Source organism: Gouania willdenowi, chromosome 8, assembly GCF_900634775.1.
Source record: "Gouania willdenowi chromosome 8, fGouWil2.1, whole genome shotgun sequence".
In the NCBI taxonomy this organism is placed as follows: domain Eukaryota; kingdom Metazoa; phylum Chordata; class Actinopteri; order Blenniiformes; family Gobiesocidae; genus Gouania; species Gouania willdenowi.
This window is the reverse complement of record NC_041051.1, coordinates 30,300,602-30,325,973: the sequence shown is the minus strand read 5'-3', so window position 1 is coordinate 30,325,973 and position 25,372 is coordinate 30,300,602. Positions and strand designations below refer to the sequence as shown.

The window sequence follows — 25,372 nt, the reverse complement described above, 5'->3', positions numbered from 1 at the left end:
CAGTCAATCACCTAACAGCAGAACATTTTAAAGTAAAAGGCAGAAGCATGTTAAAACGTGAGACACAATATTGCACAAGAAAGTAACTAAAATAATAAAATATAAAATAAAATAAAACAAAACAAAATAAAACAAGTTTGCATGTTTTCACCATGTCTGAATGTATTTTTTATGGGTTCAAGCTGTGGTGACCTCTGTTTTTATGTGCACGAGTTTGCATGTTCTCATGTGTTCGTCAAACAAAAACAAAAAAAAAATCAAACAAAAACACACGATACATAATTATATCACTTTTAATTTCTTGCATACTTGCAAAAAACAAATAATTGAATATGATTACAACTAAAATTGAACTATATTCTGTTAAATATTGTTTTTGTCCTAATAATAATAATAATAATAATATATTTTTTATAATTACATTTTGTTCTGTATTAAATGTTGAGTGTCAGATTTGATCCAAAGGCTGTTATGAAGGTATTTGATGTTCAGGAATGAAAAAAATCTAGTTTATTAACATGAACGGTGAGAAGTGAGTGGCAGTTGTTTGCCTTTGTTTTTATTTTATTTATTTTTTATCACAATGGCATATTTGCAGAGAATAATTAATTAGTTTTCCTTTTTTTTTTTTTTTTAAACAATTAGGTTAAATTTAATAATTTCCTGTTATGGAAAACTATGAGACTGTATTGAATAATTTGCAACAGATAATCACTAGAGAGAGGACAGTCAGTGGTTTTCTGCTTTAATGTAACATGTGCTGATTGGACTGGGGTCACACATTGTGCACGCCTTCACCTTCCTGTCATTTCCAACATACCAACAGCCTGAATGAGAAAAGCTCCCAGTCCCTCCTCAGCTGCTGCTATTAAAAGACCTAAAATCCTCCAGTCCTGCTGCTACAGTCCAGTCCAGTTGGAGTAGGACAGGATTGCAGCTACAGCTCCTCAGGAGTGGAATTAAAGCAAACAGTAAGTGGAAGCTGCTTCATCACGTTTCTTTAATAACAGAGTCCTGGAAACATCATGGGTGGGTCGATCAGGAGAAGAAACGTGGGCGAGCACGGTGTGACATTGAGCCTTTGTGAGAGCAAGTCTCTATTTTTAAAGTGCATTTATATTTAGAAGCACAGCAGAGTGGAAGCAAAAGGTTACACCAACACTCCCAGTAGCACACAGCATGGGAAACTCTCTCCATACATGAACAATTCCAGCAAGTTCATTTTGGCTGATGAGTTAGATGCATAAAAGAAGTACAAATAATGAAGTTAAAAAAGATTGAGAGAATTAAACCTATTATTGAAGCATAAAATGGAGCCAAAAACAGCTCCAACTCATTCAAAATGACAAAAATGGAGCACAAAATAACAACCTGAAGACAAAATACATGAATGTGAAGTTGATTCAAAGTTAAATTTATGGATTTAAGTCAAAATTTTGACATTATTTTTTTTACATTTTTGTTTCATTCTTCTAAAAAATCTCTTTTTGGTGATTATATTTGCCTCCATTTTTGATCATTTAAGTGTTTGAGTACATTTGTGTATTTTGTGCTTTGCTCATCAACTTCACGTCATTTCTCTGCATGTTTTCATTGATATTTGATAACTTTCTTATTACCTGCACTGTTTTCAGAGTCTTTTTTTCTCACATGTTGTGTAAAGTTGTGGCCTCACGATTCACTCAAGGTGTGATTTTATCTTTTCGTTTGATGACGATGTTTTCTCTGCCTTTGTTTCAGAACTCACACGGACTTTAGATCAGTTTTAAATATGGTTTTAAAGACTGAGACGGAGACCAATGTAACACAAGCTGAGAGTTTCTGGGTACGAGACACTGAATGAGTAGCAGGACATTTCACAGAAATCAGACGCCTTCATTTTTACTAAGTCAAACTCATTCATTGGTGATTCTGAATAAAAACCTAAACAATGAGTGTCTGATTCCATTAGAGATGTCTGTTTACTTCAGACATGGGCAACTTTTATCACAGCAGGGGCCACAGACAACACTGTCTCTGATCTGAGGGTCCCGTTATCCACATTCATATCAGCATTTAGAACAGGGACCAAACTGAGCTTTAATACAAGAGTTCTGTGTCATTTTGGAGTCATTTCATGTATTTTATGTATTGATTGTGCTGCCGTTTTGTGTATAATCTGGTCATTATTTGTATTTTTGGAGTTGTTTTGTGAATTGGAGTAATTTTGTGCATTTAATCAGTTTGTGTGTTTTTCAACTGGATTTGTGTATTTATGAAGTTTTTTTGTGTATTTTTGTCATTTTTATTTATTTTTTTTAATTCATTTTGTGTATTTTTGAAGTTGTTTTGTGTATTTTTGTCATTTTTTTTTTTTTTTAATTCATTTTGTGTATTTTTGAAGTTGTTATGGGTATTTTTTCAAAATCATTTTGTGTATTGTTGGAGCCATTCTGTGTATTTTTGTCATTTTGTGTATTTTTGTCATTTTGTGTATTTTTGAATTCATTGTGTATATTATTGGAGTCATTTTGTGTATTTTTAAAGTTGTTTTGTGAATTTTTTTAAAATCATTTTGTGTATCGTTGAGACATTTTGTGCATTTTTGTCAGTTTGTATGTTTTTCAACTCAATGTGTGTATTTTTGAAGTTGTTGTGTGTATTTTTTTAAATCAGTTTGTGTATTGTTGGAGCCATTTTGTGTATTTTTGTCAGTTTGTGTATTTTTGAATTCCTTTTATGTGTTGTTGGAGCCATTTTGTGTATTTTTGTCAGTTTGTGTATTTTTGAATTCCTTTTATGTGTTGTTGGAGTCATTTTGTGTATTTTTGTTTGCGTTCCATGTGATTTTGGAGTCATCTGTGCATATTTGTTGTCATTTTATGTATTTCTGCAATCATTTTGTGCATTTTTGTCAGTTTGTATGTATTTTTGGAGTCATTTTGTATATTTCTTTATTCATATTGTGCATTTTCATTTCTTTTGCCATTTTGTGTATAGTTTCTTTCATCCTATGTGCACTTTTAGATTTATCACATGTATTTTTGTAGACATACTGTGTGATTTTGGAGTCTTTTCTGTATATTTGTTGTATTTTGTATATTTTTCTGTCAAACTGTGGTTATTTCATTGAGTCTCCTTAATGTTGTGTGTCTTTTTTAAGTCTTTCTTTTGTATTTTTGTCATTTTGTGTATTTCTTTGTCATGTTGTGCATTTTTCTGTCATTTTGTGTATTTTTCTATTTCGTCTGTTTGTTTTGAAGGCCACACACAATGAAAGCAGTTGCCCATGTCTGGGATAGATCCTAAACAATGTTCATGGCATCATCATAATTCTCCATTTAGGAAGTATGCTTTCATTCTTAAAGCTAACGCTCATTTCACGATGATAAGGTGGAGGTTAAAGGAGTTATTGTAGTTCTAAAAAACAATGCCAATTTAATGAAATTCAAAATAATAATTAAAAAAAAAACCTCAAAAAAATATATAAATAAGTGAGTGAAGTCGTTATCGGGTTGGATATCGAGGTGTGTACTCAGAGGTAAATTGTAGCCTCGACCAATGGGATTTGATCTATTATTTAGGCATTAAGAGGAGAAACAGCAAAGTCAGCAGATTTGTAAATACATTTGTTTATGATCTGAAAGAAGTTATTGTGAAAACAGTGCTATAAAGAAACAAACAAACCCACAGATTAACTCAGCTACAACTCCAACTGTGGTCAACACGCGGTTCACAGCACTACCTGCGGTGCTGGAACGCAATTTAAGACCCCGTTGCTTCTGCAAATCGCTCGCATGCAGCCGAGTATCAGAAGCAACAATGTGTCCAGAGAACTGGGAGTAGACATTTTATGCTCTTGGGCTGGGCCGAACTGCAACTGTGATTTTTGAGCTTTTATGTGGTATCAACAAAATGTGGGTGTTGAGTCATAGTCAGACGCGTCCCACCCATGGGGGACGCGGGGGATGCAACACCAGCACTTTCATATAACTGAAATTCATCCCCCTCACTTTTTACAGAGGGATTCACTGTAGAAAACGTATTGGTCCAGTGAGATTGATTAGTTTGACAGTGATGAGTTAACAGTGATGAGTAAAGTGACAAAAAATTAGTAACAGGTTGCAAAAAATGGTCCAAAAGTGGCAAAAAGAGTGAAAAGTGACTAAAATGGGCCAAAAGCAGTTAAGAGTGGCAAAAAAAAAGACAAAACAGGTGGTAAATATAGCCAATAATAGTGAGAAAGGGCAAAAATATAAGGCAAAAAAGGAAACAACTGGCATCTATTGGGCAAAAGTTAGTTTATTTAGATGAAAAGTGTCCAAAAAAAAATTAAAGAAAGGACAAAAATTGGATAAAAGTGTCAAAAACAACTTGACCAAAATTAGCAAAAGGGGAAATTTATTGGCAAAAGGAAGCTAAAATCTGAAAAAACTAAAAAGTACCACATTTTTTGGAAAAAAATAAAGGCTAAAATGGGACAAAGGAAGCTACAAAATGACAAAGGAAAAAAAGAAAAAAGTAGGTAAAAGGTTTTCCCCATTTAAGGTTTTCTGGGGAATAAGAACTCAAATTAAGACAAAGAGCAACATGTTGAGTATCTCTGACTTAATAACAGTTTTATCATAGTTTTAGTAAATTAATGTAATAAATAAATTGTGAGTCGACGGCTGCTCCACCCCTGGTCATAGTGACATTCAACTGGTCTTGAGAGATAAGAACTGGTAGTCAAGAGCAGTGTTTCTCAAATGGGGGTACATGTACCCCTAGGGGTACGCTATGGCACTACAGGGGGTACTTAAGACAGAGAGGAAAATTAATAAATTAAATCAATAATGTTTATTGAGTGACAGTCACTCTAAATATTACCAACAACTCACAAAACGACAACAAAAACACACAAAATAAGAGAAAAATACACTGACTAATAAAAGAAACAGACAGACAACATCAAAATACACAAAATCACACAAAAAAGACAATAAATGCAGGAAAAATACACAAGATCACTACAAATAACACAAAAATAACAGAGAAACATACAAAACAACATAAGATACTGAAAACACACACACACTGAGAGAGACAAAATGAAATAATACCAACAACGCACAAAATAAGAGAAAAATAAATGAAAATAAAGAAACAAACAACAACAAAATACACAAAATGACACCAAAAACACACAAAATGATGATAGAAATGATCTTGATTAGAGTCAGACCTGGAACCACACCAGGAGGGAGATGAATGTAAACGATAAAAACTATGAAAATAAACATTATAAATACTGTTTCATTCCTTTTATTTACAAAATAAGATCATTTAAAATGTGTGTTATCGCATTTATTCCATCATTGCGCTCTGTAGTTGTTTTTTCAGAGAATTCTGAGCAAAATGTAGTCGGACAAAGGTCGTACATGGATTGAAAAGTAAGAGAAAGGGGGAAGAACCACTGGTGTAGCGAAGCAACCTAAATAATATATGAACTAACAACCATCCCAGTCTTATTGTCCCTCCTCCTTCAGTCAGAAGAGTTCCTCCAACACATGAAACCTCATCTTTACTTCATCAGACACGTTTCCACCTAAAATCATCCTCGTTCTCCTCTAACCTTTGGTGTAAAAAAAGCACGTTATGATTGACATGAAACCTCTTCTTCAGCTGTTCCAGCACATCATGGACTCTGTGTGGACCACCACGGTTCTGCTGGTTCCCCTCGTGGTCGTCCTCACGGCTGGGTTCTTCTACGTCTACGGCCTGGTCGTGGGCCTGTTGTCCAAAACCTCCGTTCGCAACAAAGTGGTGGTGATCACCGACGCCTTGTCCGGCCTCGGGAAAGGTAACGCAGACGTGTAGCACGGCTTTGTGAACGTGTAGACCACCTGTGTCAAACTCATGGCCCAGGGGCCAAATCCGGTCCTTTGGAGCATCCGATTTGGTCCGCAGGAGAACGTGAACATTACAGAGGAAACATAAAACATTGTGTAAACTCAACACTCCCAGTGTTTAAATCACATGATTACTACAGTCATTTTTAGTGTTAAACTTTAAAAAAAACTTACAAAATCCTTAAATTTTCCTCAAATTAGGACATACGTCTCTTAATTAAATAGAAATCGGGGCCAGTTTGGATGGAGACTGTTGTTGTACTGTATATAGTGAATTGGCCCGAGTCATCGTTCAACTTTCACCCCAATATTGTAGTTCAACTTTCAATTTCTCCACAGTTTGATTTTATTCTTGATTTTCCCCACAATCTTTCTCTATTAAAATTGGGCCTCATCCGCTTTTGTATAGTAGCATTGCCAGGGATGATGTCTTATGCCAACACCTCCATGTTTGTTGTTTGCAGTCCGCTAATCCAACCCGAGCCACAACCAAGCATTTCACTTCTTTTTTTTTTTTTTAAATACTTTTATCATTTCTCATTGTTTATTTTTAAACTTTGTGATTATTGTGCGATGTTTGTCTTTTTTAAGTTTATTGTTGTATCATATGTTTCCGTCCATTATAGCTTTACATTTTAATTCAAGCATGTTCATTTTGTCTTTTTTTTAACTTTTACTTTGAAATTTACTCCTGACATGTTTCGACTGCCAACTGTCAGTCTTCCTCAGAGGCATCTGCTGATCGCTTTGAAGAAATTCTCCCACACTCTGGACTCTCTTCGCTACAGTCCATCGGGTGACAGCTTGATAGTACTGTCAGGCTGGCCACACCCCAAAAATAACTCATATGGACACATCAAAGCAATCAGCAGACACCTCTGAGGAAGACTGACAGTTGGCAGTCGAAACATGTTGGACAATCAAAGTAAATTTCATGAAAAGAGTTTATCTGAATAAATTAAACCGTAACATATTATCTTTAAGTTTTGTCCACTTAACGCACATGTGTCAAACTTGCGGCTCGGGGGCCAAATCCGGCCCTTTAAAGCATTCAATTCAGTTTGCAGGAAAATCTGAAAATTACAGAGGAAACATAAATCATTGTGTAAACTCAATACTCCCAGTGCTTATATCACATGATTACAGTCATTTTTAGTGTTAAACTTTAAAAAAAACCCTTCAATTTTCCTCAAATTATGACATATTTCCCTTAATTAAATAAAAATTGATCACAAAGTCAAGGAAATTTAAAGTGCAGATCCTGTTGGGACTGATATCTGTCACTTATTGCTTGGATATTGTCGGTTTCTAACATATTTTGTATTTAATGTTTAGGTAGAAGTGTAAACTAGGACACAATAATGTTGAAATTACTCGTTTTTCTGCATAAAATCTGTATCACAGTTGACATCAAACCGCTCTGTAATTGGCCCCTGAACTAGAATGAGTTTGACGCCCCTGGTGTAGACTTTGTGTGTCGGTGGATGTGTGAGGAAGTGTGTGTGTGTGTGTTTTGTGAGCAGAATGCGCGGGAGTGTTTCATAAAGGCGGAGCCCGGCTGATCCTCTGTGGGAAGAACTGGGAGAAGCTGGAGGAACTGGCAGATGACCTGGCCAACGCTTCGGACCCCACGGTGGTGAGCGAGGGCAGTGTCATGGCAACGACACATGCACAGATATGTATTCATTGATAAAAATGGTTGCTTCTTTACACATCATTTCTTTATAATGTGTGAATTTTTGAGTCCTCGTTCCTATTCTTCTCACTTTCTTTTCATCTCAGACGTGGCTGTGGTCATATATTTCTGACCACTAGAGGTCCCCACAAATCCACTGGTTGTCAACATGTGGGTTCAAAGCCCAAAAGTGGGTCATGGATCTGAATCCGTGTATGGTTTGGTTCTTTGGTTATTCCGTTTCAAATGGTGTTTATTTAGATTTTTTTTTTTTTTTTTTTTTTACAGATTAAAACCAAAACGGAAATACAAAACAGTTTTAGTTTCGCAGAAAGTTCTTCTAAACAAGGTTTAACAGTAAAGGCTTGCGAGGGGCGGTGGTATGTTCAGGGACAAATCGCAAAACTACCTAAATTACGATTCATTGTTGTAATTAAATGTATGACCATCATGGTTTGGTTTCTGTTTAAATTTTGCTGGTGTAAACAAAATGCCTTTTTTATCTGATGTATTTATTTAGGGATGATAGAAACATATATATATATAAACACTTGTTAAAAGCACAGTTTTGATGGATTTCTGCATGCGTTCTAACCCAAACCTTCCCCTAAACAAGCCACGCTAAAAACTCACTCACACATGCTGTCCTTTTTTACAAAGAAAAAGCCAAAAGTGGCAAATTTTGTGCAAGTGTTTGTTAATAAATGTGCCTATGTGGCATTTTGCATCAGCAAATTTAACCCTGAATTGTCTTTCGGGTCAGACTTCATTTGAATTAAAATGATTGAGATTTATATTGTATATCACCAATTTGAGGAAAAATATCCGAATGGATAATATTAGTTTTTATCATTTAAAAAAATCTGAAAATGAAGTAGTAGCCTTGATAAAATTATCTCTGATTGATTGGAGCAAATCAATGAACTTATCTATAACCAATAGCATTACTTTTTTGTTTTTTTAATTTGTTTTTTTAAATGAAATAACCAAAGAATGAACTATACAAAGATTATTGCTTTAACCCAGTGCAGAAAAACAAGCAATATTGTGCTTTTATTTTGAAGGAGGTCACTCTTCTATCAGTTATTAGAAATGATGTATTCAATCATATAAAATGTTTTGCTGCATTAATAAAACTTCTCTGGTGACTTTTTCAATATTTCCATCTTCTGCAGACTTTCCCTCCAAAGTTGGTGCTGCTGGATTTGGGCGACACAGGCAGCATGCAGGACGCCATCGCTGAGATCCTGGAGTGTTACGGCTGCCTCGACATCATCATCTTCAACGGCAGCATGAAGGTCAAAGCTCCCGCTCAGTGTCTGTCTCTACAGGTGGACAAACTACTGATGGACAACAACTACTTCGGGCCAGTGGCTCTAACTAAAGGTGGGGACAAGGTCAGAAGTCAGAGGTCATGGTACTGGTACTGGTCCAGGCTTTGATGGACTGTTCCTGTGTCGTAGGTGTGCTGCCCTCCATGATCTCCAGGAGGAGTGGTCATCTGGTCCTGGTGAACAGCATCCAGGGGAAGCTGGCTGTGCCTTTTAGGACATCCTGTGAGTTTAGAGATCCAGTCATCCGTTCTTTAAGCATGTTCCTTCACTCGGGGTTGCTGGCTTCCAAGATTACGTGCACAAAATGACTACAGAAATACACAAGATGTCAGACAAATACAAAAAGTGACAACAGAAAAATACACAAAAATCACAGAAAAATACATAAAACGACTAGAGAAATACACAAAATGTCATACAAATTTTAAAAATGATTAAAAAAAAACACAAAATGTAAGACAAGTACACAAATACACACAAATCACAGAATAATACAAAAAATGACAACATAAATACACAAAATGTCAGAAAAGTATAAAAAGTGACAAAATTTTAAAAACATTTTAAAAATGACAAAAAATACACAAAATGTAAGAAAAATACATAAAATGTAAGACAAGATGACTACAAAAATCACAGAAAAATACAAAAAATTACAACAGAAATACACAAAATGTCAGAAAAAAATCAAAAGTGACTCCAGAAATACACAAAATGTTATAGAAATACACAAAATTACTCAAAAAATAAACAAAATGTTAGAAAAATACATATAACGACTACAGAAATACACAAAATGTCAGAAAATCACACTGAAGGACAATAATACGCAGAACACAACAACAAAAACACACAAAACGATAACAACAACACACAAACATGACTACAAAATCACAAAACAACAGAAATACATAAAAAGAAATACATAAAACAACTAAAACGCACAAAATAAAAACATACAAAAAAAGCAAAAACATGCAAAATGAGAGAATATACAAACAACAACAGAATACACAAACAAAAATAAAAAATGTTCTGGCACAGAATGACAACAGTGTGGTTTCTCTAATTTCTGACATGAAAACATTTCTCACTAAGACCTCGTCTGGGTTGTTTTTCCAGATGCTGCGTCTAAACACGCAGTCCAGGCCTTCTTTGACTGCCTGAGGGCTGAGGTGGAGGAGTACGGCATCTCCGTCAGCACCATCAACCACACCTTCATCTCCAGCTCGCCGTCCCAAACCACGGCCGCGCCTTCAAAGTCCATCTGGTCCCGTGAGTAGAAATCAGCAGAAACCTTTGTTCCTGATGATGACGGTGTTTCAGTGTGACTAAACGCGTCCCTCTGCTCTCAGTTCTCTACCTACAGAAACCTCTCGGCGTTTCTCCAGACGAGGCGACCGCTGAGATCGTCAAGACTTTGAACAACAAGAGACGAGAGGTGGTGATCGCTCCGTCGCTCCCAAAGATGGCCGTCTACGCTCGGTCCTTCGTGCCAAACGTCTTCTTCTCAGTGATGGCGGCAGGCGTGAACAACGCCGCCGCCGTCGGTGCCACCTCCGAATAAATGTGGATGAAATTATTAAGAAAGGGAACATAAAACGTAAAGATGATCGTGCGGTTTTAATCAGTAGGTGCAATTTGGTATTTCAATACACTTTCATGACACTAGGTGGCAGTAGTTAGCATTATAAGGCGACTTATTCCCTCCTATTCCTTTGTATTGTGCTCCTTTTTATGTCATTTATAATCTGATAGTATGGCTTCATATCACAAGATATTAATTTTAAGTTATTTAAAATTGTTCAAGGCATATTATTGTATGGGTAACTTTGATGATTTCCATCCCTTTTTCAGTCATGGTGAGTTTTCGTGAACACTCTGATGAGCGGGTCCCTTTAAATGTTGCCTCCACAAGGAATTATGGGTCAGCATTACGTAGTCTCCTTTGGTAAAGAATGCATCAGTGTTTCCAAGGCTAAAGGAGGTTATAAAGGAAGCATTGAGCCTCCTTTCCTTAACTTTTAGAGAATTGGAATGGTCCTTATCATGGCCGCCACTTAAACACCCAGGGGTTAAGGAAAAGTGGATAGGAAAGGAGATAGGAGGGGCTATTCTGATACAGCCTTAGGTTCTGAGATGTCCTTCTAATGAGGAGGAGGAGGAGGAGGAGCAGCTCTACTTTGAGCTACTCCTTCATAGATGAACTCCTACCAAAGTCAGTCAAGCCTACAAAATGCCTTATTTTTCAGCTTTTCATAATAAAGGGAAAGACAATTAAATGACTGTTTAAGGTTAAATTGATCAGATTTGAATTTTTTTTTTACAATAAAGTTGCACATGAGATCAATCTAAACCAGTGTTTCTCAAATGGGGGTACGCGGTCTCACTACAGGTGGTACTTCAGAGAGAGAGAGAGAGAAAGAGAATGAGAGAGAACATTTTACAAATAAAAACATTGAAAATACGGGGATTTTATGTTTATTTTTCATGCTAAATTTTACCAGCAACTCACAAAAAACACACACAATAAGAGAAAGATATACAGAATAATAAAAAGAACAAACGACAACAAAATACACATGCACTAAGAGAGAAAAATACACAAAACGACAACAAAGACACACTAAATCAGAGAAAAATATACACGATCACTACAAAATACACAAAAATAACAAAGAAACATACAAAATAACTTAAGAAACAACCAAACGACACAAAAACACACACACACACCGAGAGAATAATTTAAATAATACCAACAACACACAAAAACAACAACAAAAACACACAAAATAAGATGAAAATACACTGAATTATAAAAAGAACAGACAAACAACAACAAAATACAGAAAATGTCACAATGATCTTGATTAGAACATGAGCTAAAAACACAAAGGTCAGTCTTGATCCCACACCAGGTGGGAGATGACCATAAATGACAAAAACTATAGAAATCAATCTATTCAGGAAGAACTAAATACTGTTTTATTCCTTTTATTTACAAAATGTGTGTTAACACTCATTCATTCATCATTATGCTCTATGAAATAGTTGTTTTTTTCACAGATTCGAGAGAAAAACGTTGTAGTTGTAGTAGGGTACTTGGATTCAAAAGTAAGAGAAAAAGGGGACTTGAGCCAAAAAAGTTTGAGAATAACTGATCTAAAAAGACACAAAATGAAGATTAAGAGGTCAAGTAAATGATTGATTTGGTGTCTGTCGCCCCCTAGCGGACATGAGAAAGAACGCCTGCTGTCCTCTTCGGTGTTTGTGGTTGTTAATATTATTATTTTGAAATTAATATGGCCTTAAAATTGCTCTCAAGACTTACTTTATTCACCCCCCGGCTGACATCCGGCCACACCGCCCTCCGCACGCATTCCTCCAGCGGGTTGGAAATGGTGAAACACGACCGACTGAACCACCGATTCACCGTCAGCACAGAAGGTAAGAACCATAGCCGGAAGAGAGGCTGCGCGTCCCGCGTACCACTTCAGGAAAGTCCGCTGTCTCTGTATGGCCTTATTAGACGGATTTTAAGGTTTTTATTAATCTCTTATATTCACAAAGCATGTCCGAAATGTACACTTTTTAACCGTTTTGAATAACTTACGTCTTAAAAATTGACTCATTTTCAATGTTTGTGAGGAGCAGGGTTATGACAAAACTCAGCTAAAAAGGAATACTTTAAAGTTTTTGAAAGATAATACACAACATGTGATAAAAGTTACACATTAGAAAAATAGAATATGATCATTTAAAGTGTTCGGCATTATTACTACTTTAATATTTGACTTTGTTTCTATCTTTTTAAAGTTAATGTATACTGAGTTTAGGAGTAACAGACAGGTAAACAGCACTTAAATTAGTCTATTATGTGTTGGAGTTTTGTGTTATATTTTCAAATTGAATTTTTTTCCAGTCTTTTCAAAAATAGCATTGTCTTTCTAAACGGTTATTTGAACAAATATGCTTTAACACTGAAAATCAAAGCTTGTAATATAAACTAAAACCAAGAGCATGAAATTGCATTATTTAAATAACAGATTGTATAAAATCATGTCCTTTTGGTCTCCAGAAGCTGCTGAAAGTGCAGTGTTGCTGTACAGATTCACTGCAGACAAGGAGGTGGATCTGATGTCCACCTTTGTACCTGAGACATTCAGAGGTCATGGGTTTGCAGCTCTACTGTCACAGGTGAGAAGTGTGTATGTATGTGTAATGCACACATTATCTAGATTTGTCACATGTGTATTCTTTGTTTTTTTTTTCACAGGCTGCTTTAGACTTTGTGGTGAAGGAGGATTTAAAGGCTCACGTGTCCTGCTGGTACATAAAGAAATATATAGAAGAGCATCCACAGCAGCTGTATAAGCAGCACGTCCTCCCCTGATTGAAAAACACAGAAATTATGCACTAACATGTAATTGATGTAAACGGGATGTACAAATGAACCACGGCATAATTTATCACTTTGAAAATGAATGTTTTATCCACCTGTGTAGATATTATTTTACACGACGACACATTTAATTAAACATATTTTTAAAATACTGTCTATTCTCTCTGAAAGTCACATTGAAAGGTTTGTGGATACAGACTCCTTGTTGTTGAAACGCATATACGATGCAGTAAGAAAATCCAGGGTTGAGTTCATAAATGATAAATAAAGTTGAAATAAATTGAATTTAGGGACTTTGGAAAAAGCTTGAATTATTCTGGTTTGATTCTATATAAAATCAAGCTAAAAATCTGCTTAATTTGGGCTCGGGTCGTGATGGTTCTCACTTTTAAAGCCTGATTACAACTCTAACAGGCAGCCTTCAGACTTATTTGTGCAGCCCCCAAAGTAAATGTACAAAATGACTCAAAAAACACACACAAATTTACAAAAATACACTGAACGACAACGAAATACAAATGACACAACAAAAACACAAAACGACTACAAGAATAGAAAAATGGGAAAAGAAGGGAGAAAAAAAGAATACGCACAATTAAAATAAAAACAAAAAATGAGAAAATTATACAAATTGACATCAAAAACACAAAACGATAACAAATGTACATACACATGACAAACAGAAATACATAAAACGAAAACACAAAAGGGGGGAGGGGGAATTGCAACAAAAATACACAAAATAAGAAAAAATGTTCAATGACAAATACACACAAACATGACTCCAAAATCACAAAACAGAAGTACACAAAAGAACTGAAAAATAGAGGAAAAGCAAATACGTAGATATTCCTTTTTATTTATGGGTTCAAATCATTCCTTCTTTATAGAACAAAGATCTATTTAAGGAACAAACACATTTCATACAAAAAGCTTTTTAATTTTCTATTTTCAGGAACATCCTTCAGAGAGAAATGCAGCTGTTTTACTGGTCAGTGACAGATGTTGTTCACTCTTTCTCCCATAGAGGGCAGTGTTTCACCTGATTATGAGATTTCAAATGAAACCATCACATATAGATTAAATAAATAACTCAAGCCCTTTGAAAGCCTCACAATGTGAAATGTGAGCCATGGAAAGATTTTGTTATTGATTTGATTAAAACATTATATTGTGAATCATTAAAGTTGAATGTTAAAGATAGTCTCCGAAGCTAACGTTAGCCACAACGCTAACTCTTCCGCTCTAACCTTTGTTCTCGGCTAAGGCCAATTTTGACGGAGAAAATAATTTTGGGCAAATCAAGAAAAAAGACGAAATGTCGAGGATAAAGTTGAAATAAAATGTCAAGATCAGGCGCGTCTCATCCATGGGAGATGCAGGGGATGCGACACACGCACTTTCGTGAAAATCCCCCTCATTTTTTAAACTGTTGAATCCCGCCATTTGACAACGCTGCCGTTCAGAAAAGGTAAACAAAGAGTTTGCAGCGATGAGTAAAGTGTAATTAAGTGACAATAAATTAGTAACTGGTGGCAAAAAATGGTCCAAAAGTGGCAAAAATGTGGCAAGAAAAGAGTCAAAAGTGACTAAAATGGGCCGAAAGCAGTCAGGAAAAATCGTCAAAAAAGAGGAACCAGGTGGTATGTAATGGCAAAAGGAAGCTTAAACAAGCAAAATGTGGCAAACAATAGTGAAAAAGAGCAAAAATGTCAAACAAAACAAGGCAAAATGTAGAGATAAAGGGAAACAAGTGTTATTTATTGGGCAAAAAGTAGTATATTCGAATGAAAAGTGAAGAAAAAAAAGAGATATTTTTTGGCAAAAAGAAGCAAAAATCTGAAAAAACTAAAAAGTGTCAAATGTTTGTGAAAAGGGGCAGAAATGAGACAAAGGAAGTTGCAAAACGGCCAAAGAAAATTGTAAAAAGGGATTAAAAAGTTTCCCTTTTTAAGGTTTTCTGGGAAAATAATAATTAAAATGAAGACAAAGAGCCACATGTTGAGCATCACAGTAAATTAATTTAATAAACTAAATTGGGAGTCTAGGGGGCCCTAGTCCGCTTCTGTAATTTTGACTTTAATAGCAAACCTTTGACTTTTATCACAATATTGTATTTTGAGTTTCCTTTTGAAATTTGAACTTTAATCTTGTTTTTTCGACTTTAATCTCGACATTTCAACTTTATCCTTGATTTGCCCAAATTTATTTTCTCCATCAAAATTGGCCCTAATCCGCTTCCATATAGTAGCTGTTGCCAACACCTCCATGTTTGTAGTCCACTAATCAAACCTGATTAACATTTCTCATTGTTTAATTCAAAACTGTGAAATTATTTTGATATTGTGAGGGAATAATTAGCAGGACAAATTGTGCGTTGTATGTATTTTTGGAGTTCATTGTTGTGTCATATATTTACACACATTATATCTTTAGATTTTAACTCCAACATGTTGATTTTGTCTTCTTTTTTAAATAATATGATTATAATAATACGATTTCATCCATTCAGACAACTTTTCTTCAGGAAATTTACTTGTGACATGTTTCGACTGTGAAATGTCAGTCTTCCTCAGAGGCGTCTGCTGATCGCTTTGAAGAGACTCTCCCACACTTGGGACTCTCTTCTCTAGAGTTCATCAGGCGACAGGGGGCGTGGCCAACCAGACAGAACTATCAAGCAGGCCATGCCCAAAAGTAACTCATATGGACACATCAAAGCGATCAGCAGATGCCTTTGAGGAAGACTGACAGTTGGCAGTCAAAACATGTAGGGAGATCAAAGTAAATTTCCTGAAAAAAGTTTGCCTGAATAAAATGAAACTTTAACATATTATCTTTAGATTTTGTCCACTTGACGCATATGCGTCAAATTTATGGCCAGGGGGCCAAATCCGGTCCTTTGGAGCATCTGATTCGGTCCGCAGGAGAACGTGAAAATTACTGAGGAAACATGAATCATTGTGTAAACTCAACACTCCCAGTGCTTATATCACATGATTACAGTCATTTTTGAAGAAAAACCTAAAGATTCTTACAAAATCCTTCAATTTTCCTCAAATTATGACATACGTCCCTGAATTTAAAAGAAATTAGTCACAAAATCTAGGAAATTTAAAGTGAAGACCCTTTTGGGACTGATATGTGTCACTTACTGCTTGGATATTGTTGGTTTCTTATATATTTTGTATTTTATGTATATGTAGAAATGTAAACTAGGGCACAATAATGTTGAAATCACCTATTTTTCTGCATAAAATCTGTGGCCCTCTTGAGTGTGACACCCCTGAGGTCGGTGTGTGTGTATTAGTGGCAGTGATTGTAGATTGTGTATCCACTTTAAATCCATTCCAGTCCTAACAGTACGCCTCCCCCTGCTGTTCTGCCACGTGGTCCTGCACCTCCATCACGTACGCGCTCCCCGTCGATGGCTTGTGGCCGTTGGCCGGCAATTCTGGCGGCGCTTCGGCGTCCGCCGTCAGGTACATGTCCCACATCTGCTCAGGAAGGTCCAACTCCAGCATCTTCTGCTTGATCATCAGGCTCTTCTCGATGTTTCGCCGCTTGTACTTGAACTCGATGATGGTCTTGGTGTAGCGGTTCAGCGCCGTCACCGCAGAGCCCATGCACGTGCCGAAGGAGCCCCACGCCAACCTGGCGGGAAAAACACCAAACTATCGCTGTCAATCCAGTATTTTTAAAAAGAAAAAGACACTTTCATGTCTGGCCCCCAAAATAATCACACAAAATGACTCCAAAAAGACAAAAAAACACAGAAAAAAAGGACAACAAATGTACACATAATTACTCCGTAAACACACAAGACGACTACAAATAAAAAACTGAAAAATATGCAAAATGGCAGTAAAAAAGACACAAAAAAAAAATCAATGACAAAACAACAACAAAAACACAACAAGAGAAAAAAATGTACAAAATTACAACAAAAATACATAAAATAAAGAAAAAAATATAGAAATCTTCAACAAAAATATGCAACATGAATCCAAAAACACATGAAATAGAAAAATAGACAATAACAACACAATTAACACATTAATTAAACGCAAAGTACGGCTACGAATGAATAACTAAAAATAGATACAAAACAACAACAAAAATGATAGAAAAATATAACAAATGACAATAAAAACAACAAAACACACAAAATTGGGGAGAAAAACATACAAAAAACAACAAAATACACAAAATGAATCCAAAAACACACACAAAAAAGGAAATATGCACAAAATTACTTCCTAAAAATATAAGATGACTGTAAAAAAATAACTGAGAAATATATACAAAACCACAGAAAAATACATCAATGACAATAACACACAAAATGAATCCGAAAACACATTAAATGACAGAAAAGTAGACAATGAAAACAAATATACACAAATTACTCCATAAACACATAAGACGACTATAAATCAATCACTGAAAAAATACATAATTAAAACAACAACAATAATCCACAAAAATGATAGAAAAATGACAACAAAAACACACAAAACATCATAAAAAACCACAAAATGAGTCAAAAATTAAAGAAAAATATACAAAATTACTACAAAAATACACAAAATGAATCTAGAAACACAACAAATATACACATTAATACACACAAAACACAAAATCATATTCTTGTGGTGTGATAATAGTTAACCCATGTCTGATGTAGATTACTAGTTATTAGAGTGAGTATCTTACGCGTAGGACCAGCTGTAGTCCCAGGTCTTGGGTCTCCAGTCCTCTGGTCCCATGGCCACAGCCAGCTGAAAAATGGTGGTGAACATCATGTGGGCCACCATCCCACAAAGGCCTGAAAAAATGAAAATGGTTATTTTTTTTAATTCCACAAACTCAAAATGAATATAAAACAATAAGAAATTTTACACTATACAGGGAATTAGTTTTAATCTGTGAAAAATATTACTTTCATTTACTCCCTGAAAGTGTGAAGCTTTCAAAATAAAAGTACATGGTTTTTGATATTATGTATTTTCAAACAGATAAATGCCAGTGTCAAAGCCTAAAAAAAACTATTTTTTTCTGCTGAAAAAAATGTATTTGTTATTTTTATTTATTTATTTTGAACAAACAACAAAAAAAAATAGATAAAAAAAAAATGAATAGACAAATCTCAACAAAAGTCTCAAAAGTCTCACTCAAATACACATTTGATTTGTTCGACAAGTCCTAGTCCCCAATGAACAATAAAAATAAATACTACAATCGAGCTATTAAGAAAACAGAACAGAAACAAACAAAATGAAATATTATGAAGTAGTGCTGTTGAATAAATCCTGGGCCAAATCTTGACATATTTCAGTTTGGCGTATTTTGTATTAATAATGTAAGAGTGACTGTCCTCTATGGGTTTAAACTATTACAAACTAGTTTTGCTATTGACTGAGAACTTAATTTGGATTTTACGCCTGAGATATTCGTCACATTAAACTAACTTTTCTCTTATTGTGAAAGATTTCTTTATACCGTTGGTGTTAGTTTGATTAAATCTTTATAAAAGATGCTCGTTTTTTTATTAAAGTTTATTTAAAAAATGAAATGAGTTCTTTGTTTGGGGCTTGGATGGTCGTTGAGGTGAAGTGGCTCGCCCTCATCCAGCGCTCGGCCTGTCCACAGCTGCTTTTCTTGGGATTAACTCAGAACAACAGGGGGGATGGTGCAGGGAGCTCCTCTGGGCAGGTCTTGGCTGGAACAGCCCAAAACCACAGCTCGGGCTCCAATCCGATTAGTCCACAAACCAGTAAATCCTCCCCGGCAGCGAGTGGACGCAGCGCAGTGAGCGATCGCTGTCCGTCAGCCGCCATGACCTGCTGCCCTGCTCCTTTTCTCACTCAGTTTATGCAACAAAGATTCACCTAAAGCTCCCTCAGTCCACACGTGTTCAATATGAGAGACTTTCAATATCTGTAATAATTACGGTTTTTTGAGTTTTTTTAAAAAAATATTTAAATGTGCAGGGTCATACGGAGCAGTACGATGGTGAAAACAATAGATTCTGGTGACATACTGTATGTAAAATATATATATATATATAATGAGTAGAAAGAAGCATTAGAATAGAGCAAAGATGGGATTTAAGTGTTCTAACTGTCAAAAATTCAGTTCTGTGGCTGATTAGCAACCTTATTATTGTGCATGTGATTACGCTAAGTTTAAGTTCCCAGTGGCTAAAAGAAATGTGAGCTGTGTGATATGTTTTAGAGGGGAATATAGGTTTTAAGTACCTCCTATTGTTGCTGAGTCATGGTTTGAATACAGACAAAATAGCCACGCCCTTTTACACTTTCTGACCCTGAGGAGACAGTAAGGCTACATGCTAAGCTATCCCAAACATATGGGACTGGTTGCTGGATGCTAAGTTAACCCAAACACATGGGACTGGTCGAAGGACGCTAAGCTAACTCAAACATGTTGGACTGGTCGAAAGACATTACGCTAACTCAAACACATGGGACTGGTCGATACATGCTAAGTTAACCCAAACACATAGGACTGGTTGATACATGCTAAGCTAACCCAAACACATTGGACTGGTCAAAGGATGCTAAGCTAACCCAAACACATAGGACTGGTTGAAGGATGCTAAGCTAACTGAAACGCATGGGACTGGTCAAAGGATGCTAAGCTAACTCAAACACATGGGACTGGTCGTTACATGCTAAGCTAACTCAAACACATTAGACTGGTCATTCCATGCTAAGCTAACTCAAACACATGGGACTGGTCGATACATGCTAAGCAAACCCAAATACATAGGACTGGTCGAAGGATGCTAAGCTAACTCAAACACATGGGACTGGTCGTTCCATGCTAAGCTAACTCAAACACATGGGACTGGTCGTTCCATGCTAAGCTAACTCAAACACATGGGACTGGTCGATACATGCTAAGCTAACCCAGATACATAGGACTGGTCGAAGGATGCTAAGCAAACTCAAACACATGGGACTGGTCGTTCCATGCTAAGCTAACTCAAACACATGGGACTGGTTGTTCCATGCTAAGCTAACTTAAACACATGGGACTGGTCGATACATGCTAAGCTAACCCAAACACATAGGACTGGTCAAAGGGTGCTAAGCTAACTCAAACACATGGGACTGGTCATTACATGCTAAACTAATTCAAACACATAGGACTGGTCGTTTCATGCTAAGCTAACTCAAACACATGGGACTGGTTGATACATGCTAAGCTAACCGAAACACATTGGACTAGTCAATACATGCTTAGCTAATCCATAAAACATGGGACTGGTCTTTACATGCTAAGCTAGTCCAAACACTTTGGACTGGTCAATACGTGCTAAGCTAACCGAAAAACATAGCACTGGTCAAAGGATGCTAAACTAACTAAAACACGAAGAAAAAAAAAGGAAACATTATTAGTAAATAAACACTGATGGAAACCAGTTGTATTTCTATTATTTATTTATTTTTATTATTATTATTTAAGTTTAATGTTCCTTTATATTTTTAACTGTCGTTTTTTCTTTCTTTTTGTTCTTATATGTACTAGAATCTTTTATTTATGGACCCCAGGAAGATTAGCAACCAGCACAATGGAAGCTAAAGGGGATTTAATGAACAAATAAATGAATATGTTGTCCAAACTGAGACAACAATGTCTTGACTACAAAATATCGCTTTTGTTGTCAAGGCCTTGTTGTCTCAATGGGATTCACCTGTTTAAATAAAGGAGTGTTTACCTGACAGGGCGGTGCACATGGCAGCGAAGGCACTGAGCTTCAGCTTGTTCATGACACTGAAACAGGGACATTGCTCCAGAGTCATCAGGGCTCCACCCATGAACAGCAAGGTGAGGTACAAGCTCTCAGCAACGATACACAGCCACAGCACGCCTGTGTGTGTGAGGCAGACACAGCAGTGGGATGATGAGGACCTGTCCTGGTAATACCCCCCCACTCCCCCACCCATCCTCACGGCTAATCCATCTGGTCTGAGGCCTGACACGCTCGCCTCTATTAAAGGTTTGCACGTTTGAACCACATCGTCTGGATTCATGGAACCAGGTCAGATTGTGTTTTTGAATGAAAAGCTGGACATGAGGTTTAGTGGTTCTGTTCTTTTGTCAAAAGAAGATTATGTGTTTCAAAGCTTCACCCTCATCATATTTACACCTTTGAATAAGAGACAACCTCAAAGATTAGCAGGAAATCACCACAATAAACATATAATAATATAATCATAATAATACTAATACTGTGACAGTGTGGATCTTCTTTTTTACATAAACTGAAGAAGAAACACAAAGTTCATTCTTCCCAAACAACTAATTTTTGATTTGAACTACTTGAGGTTAGGGTCTAGATCTGAACTATATTGTGATTTACGCAATACCAAACATGTGCATCCCACAAAATGACTCAGAAAACTGGCAAAATGACAGAAAAGTCAACAAAATTACAAAAATGTACTCCAAAAACACACAAAAATAACTGAAAAAGATACAAAACAACAACAATGACAGAAAACCCCCCACAAAATGACAAAAAAAGTCAACAAAATTACCCCCAAAACACAGAAACCACTTCTAATATGCACAAAATAACAGAAAAATATACAAAATGACAACAATTACACAAATTTACCCCAAAAACACACAAACTACCAAAAATATGCATAAAAATAACTGAAAAAGATACAAAAAGACAACCAAAATGTAACCCAAAAACACAAAATCAAAAGAAATATTTACAAAATGACTTAAAACTTAAAAAACAACAACAAAATACAAGAAATGACTCCAAAAACACACCTAACCCTTTGTTCTTTCCTGTATTAATGTTCAAATGTATCGTTTTTTTAAACGCTGACATTATTGTTCATAATGTTAATAATAGATGCCCATCTCTGGTAATTATAATTTATATATATATATATATATATGATTTGGTAAAAGTGTGTACAACATAAGTGAGAAAGATGGTATATAATGTTATACTAGACTAGTAAACGCAGCAATTTTCTACGAACCTCTTTCATTTTCAGGCGCAATTTCAGAAAAGTCCCGACAGTCAAAACCTAGAGACGAGAAGAAGAAACAGAAGAGTAATTATGAACTTTAAAACATCCACACTGTCAATGTCACACCTCTTAATACGTGTGACAAAAGCGTAGAAATTTGGACTCCTTCATAATATTCTGGAAGAAACACAAAAGTTTAATCTGATTGGTCGGCTATGATGTGATGTATTTGATTGTTGTCTGGTCATTTCATTTTTTGTAGCTTCACAATGTCCGTTGATCATTTTAAAACAAAAATATACAGTATCTATTTTCTTCATAACAGTTGGGTGTATTAATGTAACAAATTACTTTACTTCTTTTAAAACATACTTAAGTACAAGTAAAATTCCTGATTTAGAAATAGTACAAGTACCTGTAAAAACAACTCAATTACAGTATCGTGAGTACTTGTAATCCATTACTTTCACCTCTATTTTTAAAGTGGAACGTTACGTGCTCATATTTATATCACGTGACTTCAAATAAGGTTCACAATCAGTAATTCGGTGTCAAAATATGGGATCCTGACAAAAGGATCATGTTGTACATCTCTATCTCTACAACTTAAGGCCAGCGGATTTTCCTATAAGTGCTTTTGAGGTTTTTTTTCTGAACAATTCTTACATACATCCATTGTTTCCTGTTTGTGTGGCCTTCAGAGCACATCGCTGTGCCTGTGTCTCACACGAGGGCCTATAACTAAGGAATAAACTTCCTTTGTGGGAGGGGCTTTGGTTGGTTTGCCGACTGCTAGCGTGTCGAGCTTCACCATCTTCTCATCACCACAGCTTACAGAACCAACCACAGCGACTCGCAGTCAAAGGAAAAAAAAAATGGTTATAATCTGCAAGCTTGTGCTGGGTTTAAACACAACCTCACAATTCCACACCCGGGGGCTGTGAACAGTGCGTTTGAAGCATCTGCTCCAATCCCAACGATGCATTTAAACCGTAAAGCTCAAGAGATCTCAGGGCTTCCTTCACCGCTGCTCGTTTCTAGAAAGGATTTCGTCGTCAAATGTGGATGTTAAGTTTGATGGGACCTTTAAGCTTAAACTTGAGTTATTATACAACATGTTGAATTTTTTCCCTTTTACCTGCTGCAGCGTTAATCCTTTGGGCAGCAATCAGTTTTTCATTTTCTATGTTTGGTGCCGTTTTATTGCTTTTTTTGTGTGTGTGTTTGTGCAATCTCAGGGCTTCACTGGGAATTAGTTTTGTGATCGCATTGAAACGTTGCCAAACACCTCAAAGGTATTAAAAAAAATGTTTGTAGCTGTGTTTAAAAATGTAAATATTCCAAGTGTCCTTTGACAAGCTACAGGTTTAAATGCTATTAATGATCGTTTATGCAATATTTACGTAAAAAATGTGACATTTTCTACAGGATATGTTGTAGAAAGGTTTGAAGATTTAGACAATGTCTGGGAAAAGATAAAAACACACAAATCCAGGAAGAAAATATGATAAAAAAAAGAGGTAAATTTTTTTTTAAAAATATATACATATAAATAATGTAAAAATGAGTAAAACAAAAAAGAATAAAATAATATAAAGAAAAGATTAAGGAAAAAAATAATGTAAAAAAAAAGAAAAAGAAAATAGGATCAAAAGAATAAAGATCATAAAACATGTTAAAAAAATATAAATATAATATAAATGAAAATTAAATTGAAAAAATAAAATACAATAAACTTTTTAAGGCCTTGCTGCTTCCTGCTTCCTCACTTCCGGCGTTACTTCCTACCGTTCATGTCGGCCGCCTGTTCGCAGGAGAAGAATATTCCCGTGTGGAATTTCCTCAGGAGAAACTTCTCCTCTCCCGTCTCAAAGATGTACTGCACCAGGCGGCTGTCGTTGATGTTGGAGCTGTTGAAGCGGATACAGAACCACTGCTTGACCTTGGCCGGTGGCCCCGTGCAGAACGGCTTGGCCACTTTCCTGGTCCCCTCGCACCAGTAGCTGGTGGTCACCGCTGATAAGGCAAACGCAAATGCCACAAAGTTGAGGGTGAGCGCCAGGGAAGCCCGCCGCCCGTGCTCGAGCCTCATGGTTGAGGCCCGGCCGGAGGACGAGAGATGAAAAGGCAACTAATCCTGTCAGTGGATGTGCAGCCGCAGCTCTTCGCAGATGCAGCAGATGTATCAAATCTTCATAATCTCTTGGCGTTTGGGAATCCTTGGGTGAGAACAGGGAGCGTCTCTCCGTCGCTGATGTGCTGCCACCTCGGGGTTGGGACCGCGGAGCCGGACCTCAGAGAGTCCACAGAGACGATGCCAAGCCATGGCCATCTTTGTTCTGCCTCCTTTCTACTCGTCCTGTGTTTACCTTGGTGCTGCTTGACCAACCCATCGCTCCTCCCCTTCCACAAGTCATTACCAGTGATATCATCCATCACAGATCATAGTTCACATGAACACAAACACAAAAAAGAAGCAGAATTTCACTAGGGTGTGGTTTCCAATCCAAGAACAACCTCGTCACTTTACCCTGATCGTTCTGCAGATTTAAGAAGTGTGTTTTACGCTCTTCCCTCTGTGACATCATGTGCAGTCTCTGACGAAAATCCATCTGTGTGTGGGTGTGTGTGTGTGTGTGTGTGTGCAGAACCAATCTTTGCCTCTGATATGAGGAGGCAAACGGGAGAAGACGGAAGCGTCCTCAGGTCATTCATTCATTCCTCTTTATTCCCTGTAGCACAAACTGACAAGTCATTTCCTTACGTAAGGTCTTAAATCACTTTTGTTGATTTCATTCTCAAACTAGAGGTGCGTTCACACCTAACGCAACTTTTGCGACTATAGTTGCATAAATCGCTCGTGATGACTCGCTTAACTCATTTACTGCCAGCCATTTTCAAAACGGCTACCCAGCTCACTGGGTAAAAATGTTTCTAGCTTGTTTCTTTCTTTCGTAATCAGCAGTTGAATAGAGGCAAGTTTTACACAAATCACCAGTTTCAGAGCAAAAATCTGTAAAAAACAGCCTTTTTCTATAAAAAACCTGTTGGTGAATTTCAAGCCA

General features: G+C 36.4%; 3 protein-coding genes across 5 annotated transcripts; 2 read left to right on the top strand and 1 right to left on the bottom strand.

The window, feature by feature from the left end:
* Positions 1-838: 838 nt before the first annotated feature.
* Positions 839-11,235, top strand: LOC114467817 (dehydrogenase/reductase SDR family member 7C-B-like). Of its 2 annotated transcripts, XM_028454271.1 has the most exons (8): positions 839-971; positions 1,741-1,825; positions 5,644-5,821; positions 7,394-7,506; positions 8,721-8,931; positions 9,009-9,101; positions 10,002-10,154; positions 10,235-11,235. In XM_028454271.1, exons 2-8 carry the CDS (start codon positions 1,772-1,774, stop codon positions 10,444-10,446), a joined length of 1,014 nt encoding a protein of 337 aa, XP_028310072.1. In that variant the 5' UTR covers positions 839-971; positions 1,741-1,771; the 3' UTR covers positions 10,447-11,235. The 2 variants fall into 2 exon arrangements, with proteins under 2 accessions (XP_028310072.1, XP_028310073.1); XM_028454272.1 differs by lacking the exon at positions 1,741-1,825.
* An 810-nt stretch (positions 11,236-12,045) lies between these two features.
* LOC114467826 (protein NATD1-like) lies at positions 12,046-13,435 on the top strand. 2 transcript variants are annotated; one of them, XM_028454285.1, is made up of 3 exons: positions 12,046-12,329; positions 12,961-13,079; positions 13,159-13,435. In XM_028454285.1, the coding sequence occupies exons 1-3, from the start codon at positions 12,185-12,187 to the stop codon at positions 13,273-13,275; spliced, it is 381 nt and encodes a 126-aa protein (XP_028310086.1). In that variant the 5' UTR covers positions 12,046-12,184; the 3' UTR covers positions 13,276-13,435. The 2 variants fall into 2 exon arrangements, with proteins under 2 accessions (XP_028310086.1, XP_028310085.1); XM_028454284.1 differs by having other exon boundaries at positions 12,958-13,079.
* A 3,205-nt stretch (positions 13,436-16,640) lies between these two features.
* LOC114468692 (germ cell-specific gene 1-like protein) lies at positions 16,641-24,399 on the bottom strand. Its single transcript, XM_028455722.1, has 5 exons — positions 24,096-24,399; positions 22,317-22,364; positions 21,029-21,181; positions 18,001-18,112; positions 16,641-16,938 (listed from the first exon to the last, which is right to left on the bottom strand). The coding sequence occupies exons 1-5, from the start codon at positions 24,397-24,399 to the stop codon at positions 16,641-16,643; spliced, it is 915 nt and encodes a 304-aa protein (XP_028311523.1).
* Between the last annotated feature and the right edge of the window lie 973 nt (positions 24,400-25,372).

What these genes read in the sequence shown, in the direction of transcription:
- LOC114468692 (XM_028455722.1), bottom strand. Translation starts at nt 24,399, where the DNA reads ATGAGGCTCGAGCACGGGCGGCGGGCTTCCCTGGCGCTCACCCTCAAC. An exon ending in ACAGGCGGCCGACATGAACG is followed by an intron (nt 22,365 to 24,095) that starts GTAGGAAGTAAC and finishes TCTCGTCTCTAG; the next exon opens with GTTTTGACTGTCGGGACTTT. An exon ending in GACTACAGCTGGTCCTACGC is followed by an intron (nt 16,939 to 18,000) that starts GTAAGATACTCA and finishes TTTTCCCGCCAG; the next exon opens with GTTGGCGTGGGGCTCCTTCG.
- LOC114467826 (XM_028454284.1), top strand. Translation starts at nt 12,185, where the DNA reads ATGGCCTTAAAATTGCTCTCAAGACTTACTTTATTCACCCCCCGGCTG. An exon ending in ATTCACCGTCAGCACAGAAG is followed by an intron (nt 12,330 to 12,957) that starts GTAAGAACCATA and finishes CCTTTTGGTCTC; the next exon opens with CAGAAGCTGCTGAAAGTGCA. An exon ending in TTGCAGCTCTACTGTCACAG is followed by an intron (nt 13,080 to 13,158) that starts GTGAGAAGTGTG and finishes TTTTTTTCACAG; the next exon opens with GCTGCTTTAGACTTTGTGGT.
- LOC114467817 (XM_028454271.1), top strand. Translation starts at nt 1,772, where the DNA reads ATGGTTTTAAAGACTGAGACGGAGACCAATGTAACACAAGCTGAGAGT. An exon ending in CACAAGCTGAGAGTTTCTGG is followed by an intron (nt 1,826 to 5,643) that starts GTACGAGACACT and finishes CCTCTTCTTCAG; the next exon opens with CTGTTCCAGCACATCATGGA. An exon ending in ACGCTTCGGACCCCACGGTG is followed by an intron (nt 7,507 to 8,720) that starts GTGAGCGAGGGC and finishes CATCTTCTGCAG; the next exon opens with ACTTTCCCTCCAAAGTTGGT.